We start from the raw sequence: 12,359 nt of genomic DNA, 5'->3' as shown, positions 1-12,359 counted from the left end.
ACATACAGACTGTAGGAGGAGACAGCGAGTACAGGGCTACATACAGACTGTAAGAGGAGACAGCGAGTACAGGGCTACATACAGACTGTAGGAGGAGACAGCGAGTACAGGGCTACATACAGACTGTAGGAGGAGGAGACAGCGAGTACAGGGGTACATACAGACTGTAGGAGGAGGAGACAGCGAGTACAGGGCTACATACAGACTGTAGGAGGAGGAGACAGCGAGTACAGGGCTACATACAGACTGTAGGAGGAGACAGCGAGTACAGGGCTACATACAGACTGTAGGAGGAGACAGCGAGTACAGGGCTACATACAGACTGTAGGAGGAGGAGACAGCGAGTACAGGGCTACATACAGACTGTAGGAGGAGACAGCGAGTACAGGGCTACATACAGACTGTAGGAGGAGGAGACTGCGAGTACAGGGCTACATACAGACTGTAGGAGGAGACAGCAAGTACAGGGCTACATACAGACTGTAGGAGGAGACAGCGAGTACAGGGCTACATACAGAGTGTAGGAGGAGGAGACAGCGAGTACAGGGCTACATACAGAGTGTAGGAGGAGGAGACAGCGAGTACAGGGCTACATACAGACTGTAAGAGGAGACAGCGAGTACAGGGCTACATACAGACTGTAGGAGGAGACAGCGAGTACAGGGCTACATACAGACTGTAGGAGGAGACAGCGAGTACAGGGCTACATACAGACTGTAGGAGGAGACAGCGAGTACAGGGCTACATACAGACTGTAGGAGGAGACAGCGAGTACAGGGCTACATACAGACTGTAGGAGGAGACAGCGAGTACAGGGCTACATACAGACTGTAGGAGGAGGAGACAGCGAGTACAGGGCTACATACAGACTGTAGGAGGAGACAGCGAGTACAGGGCTACATACAGACTGTAGGAGGAGACAGCGAGTACAGGGCTACATACAGACTGTAGGAGGAGACAGAGAGTACAGGGCTACATACAGACTGTAGGAGGAGGAGACAGCGAGTACAGGGCTACATACAGACTGTAGGAGGAGACAGCGAGTACAGGGCTACATACAGACTGTAGGAGGAGGAGACAGCGAGTACAGGGCTACATACAGACTGTAGGAGGAGACAGCGAGTACAGGGCTACATACAGACTGTAGGAGGAGACAGCGAGTACAGGGCTACATACAGACTGTAGGAGGAGGAGACTGTGAGTACAGGGCTATATACAGAGTGTAGGAGGAGACAGCGAGTACAGGGCTACATACAGACTGTAGGAGGAGGAGACTGTGAGTACAGGGCTACATACAGACTGTAGGAGGAGACAGCGAGTACAGGGCTACATACAGACTGTAGGAGGAGACAGCGAGTACAGGGCTACATACAGACTGTAGGAGGAGACAGCGAGTACAGGGCTACATACAGACTGTAGGAGGAGACAGCGAGTACAGGGCTACATACAGACTGTAGGAGGAGACAGCGAGTACAGGGCTACATACAGACTGTAGGAGGAGGAGACAGCGAGTACAGGGCTACATACAGACTGTAGGAGGAGGAGACAGCGAGTACAGGGCTACATACAGACTGTAGGTGGAGGAGACAGCGAGTACAGGGCTACATACAGACTGTAGGTGGAGGAGACAGCGAGTACAGGGCTACATACAGACTGTAGGTGGAGGAGACAGCGAGTACAGGGCTATATACAGACTGTAGGAGGAGGAGACAGCGAGTACAGGGCTATATACAGACTGTAGGAGGAGGAGACAGCGAGTACAGGGCTACATACAGACTGTAGGAGGAGGAGACAGCGAGTACAGGGCTACATACAGACTGTAGGAGGAGGAGACAGCGAGTACAGGGCTACATACAGACTGTAGGAGGAGACAGCGAGTACAGGGCTACATACAGACTGTAGGAGGAGACAGCGAGTACAGGGCTACATACAGACTGTAGGAGGAGACAGCGAGTACAGGGCTACATACAGACTGTAGGAGGAGACAGCAAGTACAGGGCTACATACAGACTGTAGGAGGAGACAGCGAGTACAGGGCTACATACAGACTGTAGGAGGTGGAGACAGCGAGTACAGGGCTACATACAGAGTGTAGGAGGAGACAGCGAGTACAGGGCTACATACAGACTGTAGGAGGTGGAGACAGCGAGTACAGGGCTACATACAGAGTGTAGGAGGAGACAGCGAGTACAGGGCTACATACAGACTGTAGGAGGAGACAGCGAGTACAGGGCTACATACAGACTGTAGGAGGAGGAGACAGCGAGTACAGGGCTACATACAGACTGTAGGAGGAGACAGCGAGTACAGGGCTACATACAGAGTGTAGGAGGAGACACCGAGTACAGGGCTACATACAGACTGTAGGAGGAGACAGCGAGTACAGGGCTACATACAGACTGTAGGAGGAGGAGACAGCGAGTACAGGGCTACATACAGACTGTAGGAGGAGACAGCGAGTACAGGGCTACATACAGACTGTAGGAGGAGGAGACAGCGAGTACAGGGCTACATACAGACTGTAGGAGGAGACAGCGAGTACAGGGCTACATACAGACTGTAGGAGGAGGAGACAGCGAGTACAGGGCTACATACAGACTGTAGGAGGAGAAGACAGCGAGTACAGGGCTACATACAGACTGTAGGAGGAGACAGCGAGTACAGGGCTACATACAGAGTGTAGGAGGAGGAGACAGCGAGTACAGGGCTACATACAGACTGTAGGAGGAGAAGACAGCGAGTACAGGGCTACATACAGACTGTAGGAGGAGACAGCGAGTACAGGGCTACATACAGACTGTAGGAGGAGGAGACAGCGAGTACAGGGCTACATACAGACTGTAGGAGGAGACAGCGAGTACAGAGCTACATACAGACTGTAGGAGGAGGAGACAGCGAGTACAGGGCTACATACAGACTGTAGGAGGAGGAGACAGCGAGTACAGGGCTACATACAGACTGTAGGAGGAGGAGACAGCGAGTACAGGGCTACATACAGACTGTAGGAGGAGGAGACAGCGAGTACAGGGCTACATACAGACTGTAGGAGGAGGAGACAGCGAGTACAGGGCTACATACAGACTGTAGGAGGAGACAGCGAGTACAGGGCTACATACAGACTGTAGGAGGAGACAGCGAGTACAGGGCTACATACAGACTGTAGGAGGAGGAGACAGCGAGTACAGGGCTACATACAGACTGTGTGTACAGTGTTCTATAAAAGCTGCTGTTAATAGTATAACGTTATACTTGTAGAGTCTCCCATATCCATAATGCTTGGGACCAGGGGTATTTTGTATACCGTAATATCTTGGGAATCTAAACACAGAATTAATGTATGTATTATATACACCTTACACACAGCTTGCAGGTCATTTTATACAATATTTTTAATAAGTTTGTGCACATTAAACCATCAAGAAGCAAAAGGTGTCACTATCTCAGTCATGCCAAAAAAAAATCTGTATTTCGAAATATTTGGATATGGGAGACTTATCCTTTACACCTACCTCCAGCTTTTGCTGCCAGTGGACCTGGAATGCCTTGTTGTGGGGACCCTGCTCCTGCACAAAATAAATAACGTTCATTACATATATTTTGTGTCATGGGGCAGTATGTGGGTATCAGGCTGATGACAGCGTATATATCATGCTGGGGCAGTATGTGGGTATCAGGCTGATGACAGCGTATATATCATGCTGGGGCAGTATGTGGGTATCAGGCTGATGACAGCGTATATATCATGCTGGGGCAGTATGTGGGTATTATGCTGATGACAGTGTATATATCATGCTGGGGCAGTATGTGGGTATCAGGCTGATGACAGCGTATATATCACTCTGGGGCAGTATGTGGGTATCAGGTTGATGACAGTGTATATATCAGGCTTGGGCAGTATGAGGGTATTAGGCTGATGACAGTGTATATATCACTGTGGGGCAGTATGTGGGTATCAGGCTGAAGACATGTGTATATCAGGCTGGGGCAGTATGTTGGTATCAGGCTGAGGACAGTGTATATATCAGGCTGGGGCAGTATGAGGCTATTAGGTTGAGGACAGTAGGTGGACATGTGACGCTGGGGCAGTATGTGGGTATATATCAGGCTGGGGCAGTATGTGGGTACCAGAGTGAGGACATTATGTGGATGTATGAAGCAGTGCAGGTAGCAGGTGAAGACAAATTAAGTCAGACTAGAGTAGTATAGTTATCAGGCCGGTGGGGGTAATAGAGTATTAGGCTGGGGGGGCAGTATATGTATATCAGGCTGGGTGGGGGTAATGTGTGAGTATTAGGCTGGGGGAGCAGTATATGTATCAGGCTGGGTGAGGGTAATATGTGAGTGTTAGGCTGGGGGGCAGTATATGTATCAGGCTGCGTAGGGGGTAATATGTGAGTGTTAGATTGGGGGGCAGTGTATGTATCAGGCTGGGTGAGGGTAATATGTGAGTTTAGGCTGGGGGGCAGTGTATGTATCAGGCTGGGTGGGGGTAATATGTGAGTATTAGGCTGGGGGGCAGTATATGTATCAGGCTGGGTGGGGGTAATAGAGTATTAGGCTGGAGGGGCAGTATATGTATCAGGCTGGGTTGGGGTAATATGTGAGTGTTAGGCTGGGGGGGGCAGTATATATATCAGGCTGGGTGGGGGTAATATGTGAGTGTTAGGCTGGGGGGGGCAGTATATACATCAGGCTGGGTGGGGGTAATATGTGAGTGTTAGACTGGGGGGGCAGTATATGTATCAGGCTGGGAGGGGGTAATATGTGAGTATTAGGCTGGGGGGCAGTATATATATCAGGCTGGGTGGGGGTAATAGAGTATTAGGCTGGTGGGGCAGTATATGTATATCAGGCTGGGTGGGGGTAATGTGTGAGTATTAGGCTGGGGGAGCAGTATATGTATCAGGCTGCGTAGGGGGCAATATGTGAGTGTTAGATTGGGGGCAGTATATGTATCAGGCTGGGTGAGGGTAATATGTGAGTTTAGGCTGGGGGGCAGTGTATGTATCAGGCTGGGTGGGGGTAATATGTGAGTGTTAGGCTGGGGGGGCAGTATATATATATCAGGCTGGGTGGGGGTAATGCGAGAGTATTAGGTTGGGGGAGCAGTGTATGTATCAGGCTGGGTGAGGGTAATATGTGAGTGTTAGGTTGGGGGGCAGTATATGTATCAGGCTGGGTTGGGGTAATATGTGAGTGTTAGACTGGGGGGGCAGTATATGTTACAGGCTGGGTGAGGGTAATATGTGAGTGTTAGGTTGGGGGGCAGTATATGTTACAGGCTGGGTGAGGGTAATATGTGAGTGTTAGGTTGGGGGGCAGTATATGTATCAGGCTGGGTGGGGGTAATATGTGAGTATTAGACTGGGGGGGCAGTATATGTATCAGGCTGGGTGGGGGTAATGTGAGAGTATTAGGTTGGGGGAGCAGTGTATGTATCAGGCTGGGTGAGGGTAATATGTGAGTTTAGGCTGGGGGGCAGTATATATATATATATATGTCAGGCTGGGTGGGGGTAATAGAGTATTAGGCTGGTGGGCAGTATATCTATCAGGCTGGGTGGGTGTTATACCGTATGTGAGTATTAGGCTGGGGGACAGTATATATATCAGGCTGGGTGGGGGTAATACTGTATGTGAGTGTTAGGCTGGGGGGGGCAGTATATATATCAGGCTGGGTGGGGGTAATAGAGTATTAGGCTTGGGGGGGTCTGTATATATATATATATATATATATCAGGCTGGGTGGGGGTAATACTGTATGTGAGTATTAGAATGGGGGTCGCTCAGGTTTTGCTCTTACCCCTGCCGTACTCGGATGGGTATAGCGGATTCCCTCCCGCGCTCTGCTGAAGTTTCACACCTGGATGAAGAAGATGATGATGGACAATAAGTGTATGAGTTACATCAGCCGTGGCCACAATGAGATGCTTTGTGCACTAACCCATGATAAATAGATTGTCAGGGGTTCAGACAGATTCAGGGGTTCCTCTAATTCTACCATAAGCGTATGCCAATGCAGGAGGCTAGAGAACCATTATTAGGAGAACTAGTAGTCCCAGCATTTATAGTCAATCTCTGGTAGCTCCCAATATATAATATTACCTATAATAACACACAGGAGAGGGGACGGGGAGTCCCTGAGCTCCGTCTCTCCTGCTCTCTCTTGTTCTCCTCCTGTCCCTGACTATACTGTGTATTCTCACCTGGATCCTAGAATGGCCTCTGGATTTACAAACAAGGAGACTGGCAGGAACGTGTGAGGTGACCCCCCCCCCCCCCCCCCATACATACACATACACACACACACACCACCAGACATTCTTTCAGAGGGGAATGAGAGAGAGATTGTGAGCAGACAGGGACATGATGGGGGAGAAGGTGTGTGCTAGATTATAGTATACAATACTGTACAGGATGTGGGGTTAGGGATAGGCTATGGACTGCCTTGGTGTAGGGAGTTTGGAGCTAGCACAGTGATTCCCAACCTCGGTCCTCAAGGCACACTAACAGTCCTGGTATTAGTGTTTTCCATGATTGTGCAGAGATGGTTTAATCAAAATAACTATTAAAGTCACCTGTGCTCAAGTATGGCTATCCCTAAAACCTGGACTGTTAGTGTGCCTTGAGGACTGTGGTTGGGAACCCCTGAGCTAGAGCCAGACAGTGGTCTATTATCTTGGTGTAGAGTGTTTGGAGTTAGAGTCAGGCTATAGACTGCTTAGGTAATAGGTAAAGAGGTTCATAAGTTCAGTCTGGCTATTTTCTCTCTTAGGGTTAGAGTCAGGATATGTCTGTCTTGGTATATGAGGTAGAGGGTATGAGGCCAGGGTCAGGCATTGGTCTGTCAAGGTGAAGAGGGTTTGGTGTTCGATCATAGACTGACCTTAACCCTGAATACGCTATACTAAGACATACCTTAGCCTTACTCTGTCTTGCTGTAGAGTGTTTGTGTTTAGGGGCAGGCTATGGTCTGTCTTGGTGTAGGGGGTTTATGGTTAGGGTCAGGCTATGGTCTGTCTTGGGGTAGGGGGTTTATGGTTAGGGTCAGGCTATGGCCTGTCTTGGTGTAGAGGGTTTATGGTTAGGGTCAGGCTATGGTCTGTCTTAGTGTAGGGGGTTTATGGTCAGGGTCAGGCTATGGTCTGTCTTCGTGTAGGGAGTTTATGGTTGGGGCCAGGGTATTTTCTGTCTTGGTGTAGAGGGTTTGTGGTTAGGGTCAGGCTATGGTTTGCCTTGGTGTAGATGGTTTGTGGTTAGGGTCAGGCCATGGTTTGCCTTGGTGTAGAGGGTTTGTGGTTAGGGTCAGACTATGGTTTGCCTTGTTGTAGAGGGTTTGTGGTTGGGGTCAGGCCATGGTTTGCCTTGGTGTAGGAGATTTGTGGTTGGGGTCAGGCCATGGTTTGCCTTGGTGTAGGGGGTTTGTGGTTGGGGTCAGGCCATGGTTTGCCTTGGTGAAGGGGGTTTGTGGTTGGGGTCAGGCCATGGTTCCCTCTGCCACTGCCCTCTGCAACGTGTGTGGAACCTCTGCCTGTGCCACGCTGTGCCCAGGTTTTTACCCCTAAAAAGTTGGCATTTGTGCTGCCCTCAGGTTGCGCTGAGAGGGAGGGGAGGGGATTGGGTACTAATTCCCCGAGCCCAGGCTTGTTGGAGGGGTCCGGCGGGTACAATGCCGCCCCCCACTTCCTCATTCCTGTCAGCAGCCCAGCATATGATGCTGTGAGCTGGGCTGCAGTAGGAGACTCTTCGCTGCAGCAGCAGTCTCAGCCAGGGGGTGGAGCGATCACACTGTTCTGTGCCCAGCTGGGGGCCTCACAGCATCCCCCTCCCCAGCGCATTGCAACTAGGGTTTTTTTTTCTTCTTTTCTTCCCATGAGCGGGCCCGGGCCACGGCTGCCCTTACTTCCTCCGGGTCACTTTGGGATGTGTATCCCCCACTGGCAGTATCGCTGTCTAGAGATCTAAATCTCCTTCTCTCTTTGCTTCTATATCGGGACATATTCCCAGGGTGTAAACTTTATTCTATGATAATCTCGCTGAACTGAGAGGAGTTTGTGTCTCTTTCACATTTCACAAGGTCCCGTCTGTATTTTGCTACCAGAAGTCATTGAGCCAGTCCTCCTCGGTGTCTGACTATAGACTGCCCATACTGTATGTATTGCTTCAAGCGGCGAATCAAGGCAAGTTCCATAATGTAAGTCCTAGCTACACTATATACACACAGATCAGTACTTCAACTTGGTCTGGGGTCTTTTTATTTCAAATTCTGTCACCCGTCATTTCATACTTACCTACTCTTTTGCGAGAGGCCCCCAAATTTTCGGGGAGGCCCACCGCACCCCCGGGAGAGTATATGGATCTCCCACATTCCGCCCACAACCTAGTCAAGTAGGCAGGACGGGGAGATAATTGCCGGGAACCGCAGCATAATTGCCGTGAATCGTGGCTCAGTACATAGGGGCGGAGCTAAATGACAGAAACCTGAAACCCCCCCTAAGTGGCCAGCTGTCTGCTATCCGGGCAAGTCCCTTAGAGCAGATAATATATGTCGGGAAGTACTGTATGCATCATTTCTATTACATCTTATTTTCTGTATAAGCTCATAGTTCTAATATATAGTTATGTAAGAATGAGAAAATGGCAGTTACCTGATAAATTGCGTAATGACTTTCCTATTATTAAGTATGGAAAGAGAATGGCGGCGAGATGGCGTTATATGTGCTGCGCCTGCATTGGGGTGTGGTGGGAGCTCGGACTTTAAGGGCCTGATTCAGCAAGGATCGCTATTGGGACCGCACCTGTTATTACGCACGCAGTTCAACTGCGATAGTATGCAAATTAGTTGCAATAGCTAGTATGCTGCCGCCGCACTACATACGTACGCCCACCTTACCTTACACACATCCTTAATACTTAGCAAGACTGCGAAACCATCGATAACATCGAGTACCATCGCAGCCTCACGCACACTTACACAAGCTAATTGCTAACTATTGCTATGTGTCCTCAGGCTGCGTACGGCATCACTGTGGATAATTTATGTACGCCCCTGCAACAGTGTTCAAATGCACTGGGACGCCTGCGTTTCCCCGACCCCCCCCCCCATCATATCGCACAAACGGCACTTCCTGTCATTCACTCTGCGATGGGTCTGTGTAGTCACTGCGATCACAGTCTCCAGCGCAGTGACTGGTTCGCGTACGCGCATTGTGATGCATGAGCAGCACACAACAATTGGCCGACTGCGTGCGTATTAGCGGTATATACACTAAATAAAGGGAAAATCACAATCCTGCAGCTCCCGGGAAGGTGACGGGTATTCTTACACCTGTCAGGGCGGATAATGAGTCTCCTAGGGGTATATGTACTAAAGGTCGATTTTAATAGATTTTAAATAAAAAATTATCAATATCTATGTTGTGTTTCTGGGGCTAAATCACATTTACTAATACTTAAAAAAGAAATCACATATTGGGCTCTATTTATTAACATTATCTTTACTAAAATAAAGTGATAAAGGCTGTTTTGTGTTGTCACACCCTTTTCACATTTTAGTTTCACCTGTAGTTACTATAGGGCAATTGGAGTAAAATTAGTAAAATTCTACTCCAACCCCTAAGTATCACTTATTTTTAGTAAAGCAGATCGCATTTCCCATAATTGTAATGGGAAATGTGATCCGACCAAAGTTACTAAAAATAAATTGTAAAGAAATACCGGGGGAAGCCCTGTGATAATAACGCCACCTGGAGGTGGCGTTATCCAGGGTCTCCCCCGGTTACCGGGCTCCCACACTGCTCTAACGGGGAGAGCAGAGGCGGGAGCCGGTACCAGTAATCAGCTATGTGGTCTAAGCAGACCGCAAGCTGATTGCTGTAAGAAAAAGAAAAAAAAAATGAAACATTTTTTTTTTACTTACCTGAATCCATGGACCGGTGATCGGGCCTACGGTGATGGCTCCTCTCCGGTCAGCTGGTCTCCCACAGTGCACTGGGGCCCGGTCATCAGGTGATCGGGCCCCAGTGCAGTATGGGAGATCACCTGATCGGGAAGCCCGGAGAAGATCACCGGAGGCCAGGAGGATGCAGGTAAGTGTAATGAAGGGAGGGTTTGGGGGGAGGGGGTGTCGCGGGAGTCCGCGATCGCGGGGGGCGGAGCTTAGCGCCGGGGGGCGGAGCTTAGCATAGGTGGGGGGTAGCAGCGACGGTGGGTCGGCGCATTTTTTCGGAAAAAATACCGCAACTAGAGTGCGGATGGGATCCGCAGGGACAGAGCTTTATCGCAAGCTCTGTCCCTGCAAGGGATTTATAGTAAATCCCTGTGATATTGCCTGAATTCGCAATGCGAATTCACTCGGTAATATCACACTACAATCCGCATTCAATATGCGGATTGAAGTAAATAGAGCCCAGTGTCTATTAGTAAATGTGTGATTTAGCTCCAGAAACACAACATCGATGTTGATCTATTTTAAATTGATTAAAATCAACCTTTAGTAAATATACCCGCTGGTCTCAAAGAATGAAGAAAGAGGGAACATCAACTACGTCATAATGTGACCTTTGTAAATAGATTTCTTTGTTTGGTCAGTAGACGTATTTGTTTTGATGAAAATGGAAATTGTCAGGAAAAATTGTGAACTTTAAATATCTGAACACGACCAAATCCTATGTACAGCCTCTATTTTACCCTCACGGCAGTTATGGGCATTATGTAGTAGGGTGTGGTGCGGGTGGCCATGCAAGCGGGAATCCCACTAATGTGTCCCAGTTTTGTTTTTGAAATATAGCAACCCCGTCACATGGCAAACCCCTCACATGGCAAACCCCTCACATGGCAAACCCCTCACATGGCAACCCGTCACATGGCAAACCCCTCACATGGCAAACCCCTCACATGGCAAACCCCTCACATGGCAACCCCTCACACAGCAAACCCCCTCACACAGCAAACCCCTCACATAGCAAACCCCTCACATGGCAAACCCCTCACATGGCAAACCCCTCACATGGCAAACCCCTCACATGGCAACCCCTCACACAGCAAACCCCTCACACAGCAAACCCCCTCACACAGCAAACCCCTCACATAGCAAACCCCTCACATGGCAAACCCCTCACATGGCAAACCCCTCACATGGCAAACCCCTCACATGGCAAACCCCTCACATGGCAACCCGTCACACAGCAAACCCCTCACACAGCAAACCCCCTCACACAGCAAACCCCCTCACACAGCAAACCCTCTCACACAGCAAACCCCCTCACATAGCAAACCCCTCACATAGCAAACCCCTCACATAGCAAACCCAAGTCCAGGTTCAAAGTTACACCCCCGTTTTTGCACCCAGGATTTTGTTTACGCATCCATCCTGGGTGTGACCCGACTTATTGCCAAATCAATTACGTCACCGCCATCACGTGCCGAGTCAGAGCCTGGAGATGAGGCTGTTCATATGCAGTGACCGAGACCAGAGTCGCATCGACCCGGGTCACCCATTAACACTGCACCGCAAGCCGCGTTGACCATGACAGTTGGAAATTTAGATTACTCCCAAATCCCCATTTTTTATTTTTTTGCCCTGAAATTTGTCATGCGACAGTTCTAGTTAGGTTTTGGTTCAGTGTCTCACATACCCTGGGGAGAACAGACACTGAAAGCTCCCGATAAACGGGTGCAGCTCCCGCCCCCCCGGAAAGGCAGGCAAGCCTCCCGCCTGCCGCCGACCCCCCCTCCCCATTACCTGATAAACCCCCGCAGCGGGGGGGCCGCTGACGCGACTCGCGGCATTTTGGCCCTGCCCCCTGCAATGCCTTTTTTTCTTCATTGTGTAGCGGGGGCGTGGCCCCACCCCCTATCACGCCGCAAACCGACCTCAGCTCATTTGGACATGCCCCCTTTTGCCGGCCACGCCCCCTGTTCTGCCGATCTGGCTGCTCCCTCCCGGAAGTGACTGAAAGTGCTATGTTTGTGTTTGTGGTAAGGCAGTAGGCCCTGCCACTCGTAGAGAGGGAATATCCTGTCTAGTTAGTGCACAGATGCATACCCTCCCGATTTGGCCGGGAGACTCCCGAAAATCGGGTTCTGCTCCCAGCCCCCCCCCTGGAAAGGCAGACAAGCCAAACGGCCACCGCCGACCCTTCCTGTTTTCCCCCCTCCCCGTGATCATATGAGAATCACACGCAGCGGTTTGGCAGAAACATGATTCACGCCGAATCACGTAATTTTGGCCCCGCCCCCTGCTTCACAATGCCAGGATTCTTGGCATTGTGGAGCAGGGCGGGGCCAAAATTACGTGATTGCGTGGCCACACCCCTGCTCCACTCACAAACACCGGCCATGCCCCCTGATTTTGCCGAT

General features: G+C 50.1%; 1 protein-coding gene across 2 annotated transcripts in view; it reads right to left on the bottom strand.

Annotated features, from left to right (window-relative positions):
* The window catches only part of LOC148431399 (uncharacterized), a 101,456-nt gene that overhangs the window by 69,874 nt on the left and 19,223 nt on the right, over positions 1-12,359 (bottom strand). Inside the window, exons 2-4 of one of the 2 annotated variants that reach the window (XM_088466021.1) lie at positions 5,803-5,862; positions 3,510-3,563; positions 3,250-3,318 (exon numbers count right to left, since the gene is read on the bottom strand). In XM_088466021.1, the coding sequence (XP_088322147.1) occupies positions 3,250-3,318; positions 3,510-3,563; positions 5,803-5,862 (183 nt within the window). The remainder of the gene's footprint in view (positions 1-3,249; positions 3,319-3,509; positions 3,564-5,802; positions 5,863-12,359) is intronic. The other variant, XM_088466023.1, reaches the window with a different exon arrangement.

This window comes from Taudactylus pleione, unplaced genomic scaffold (assembly GCF_031769625.1).
Source record: "Taudactylus pleione unplaced genomic scaffold, aTauple2 ptg002292l, whole genome shotgun sequence".
Lineage (NCBI taxonomy): Eukaryota > Metazoa > Chordata > Amphibia > Anura > Myobatrachidae > Taudactylus > Taudactylus pleione.
This window is presented reverse-complemented; position numbering and strand designations above follow the sequence as displayed.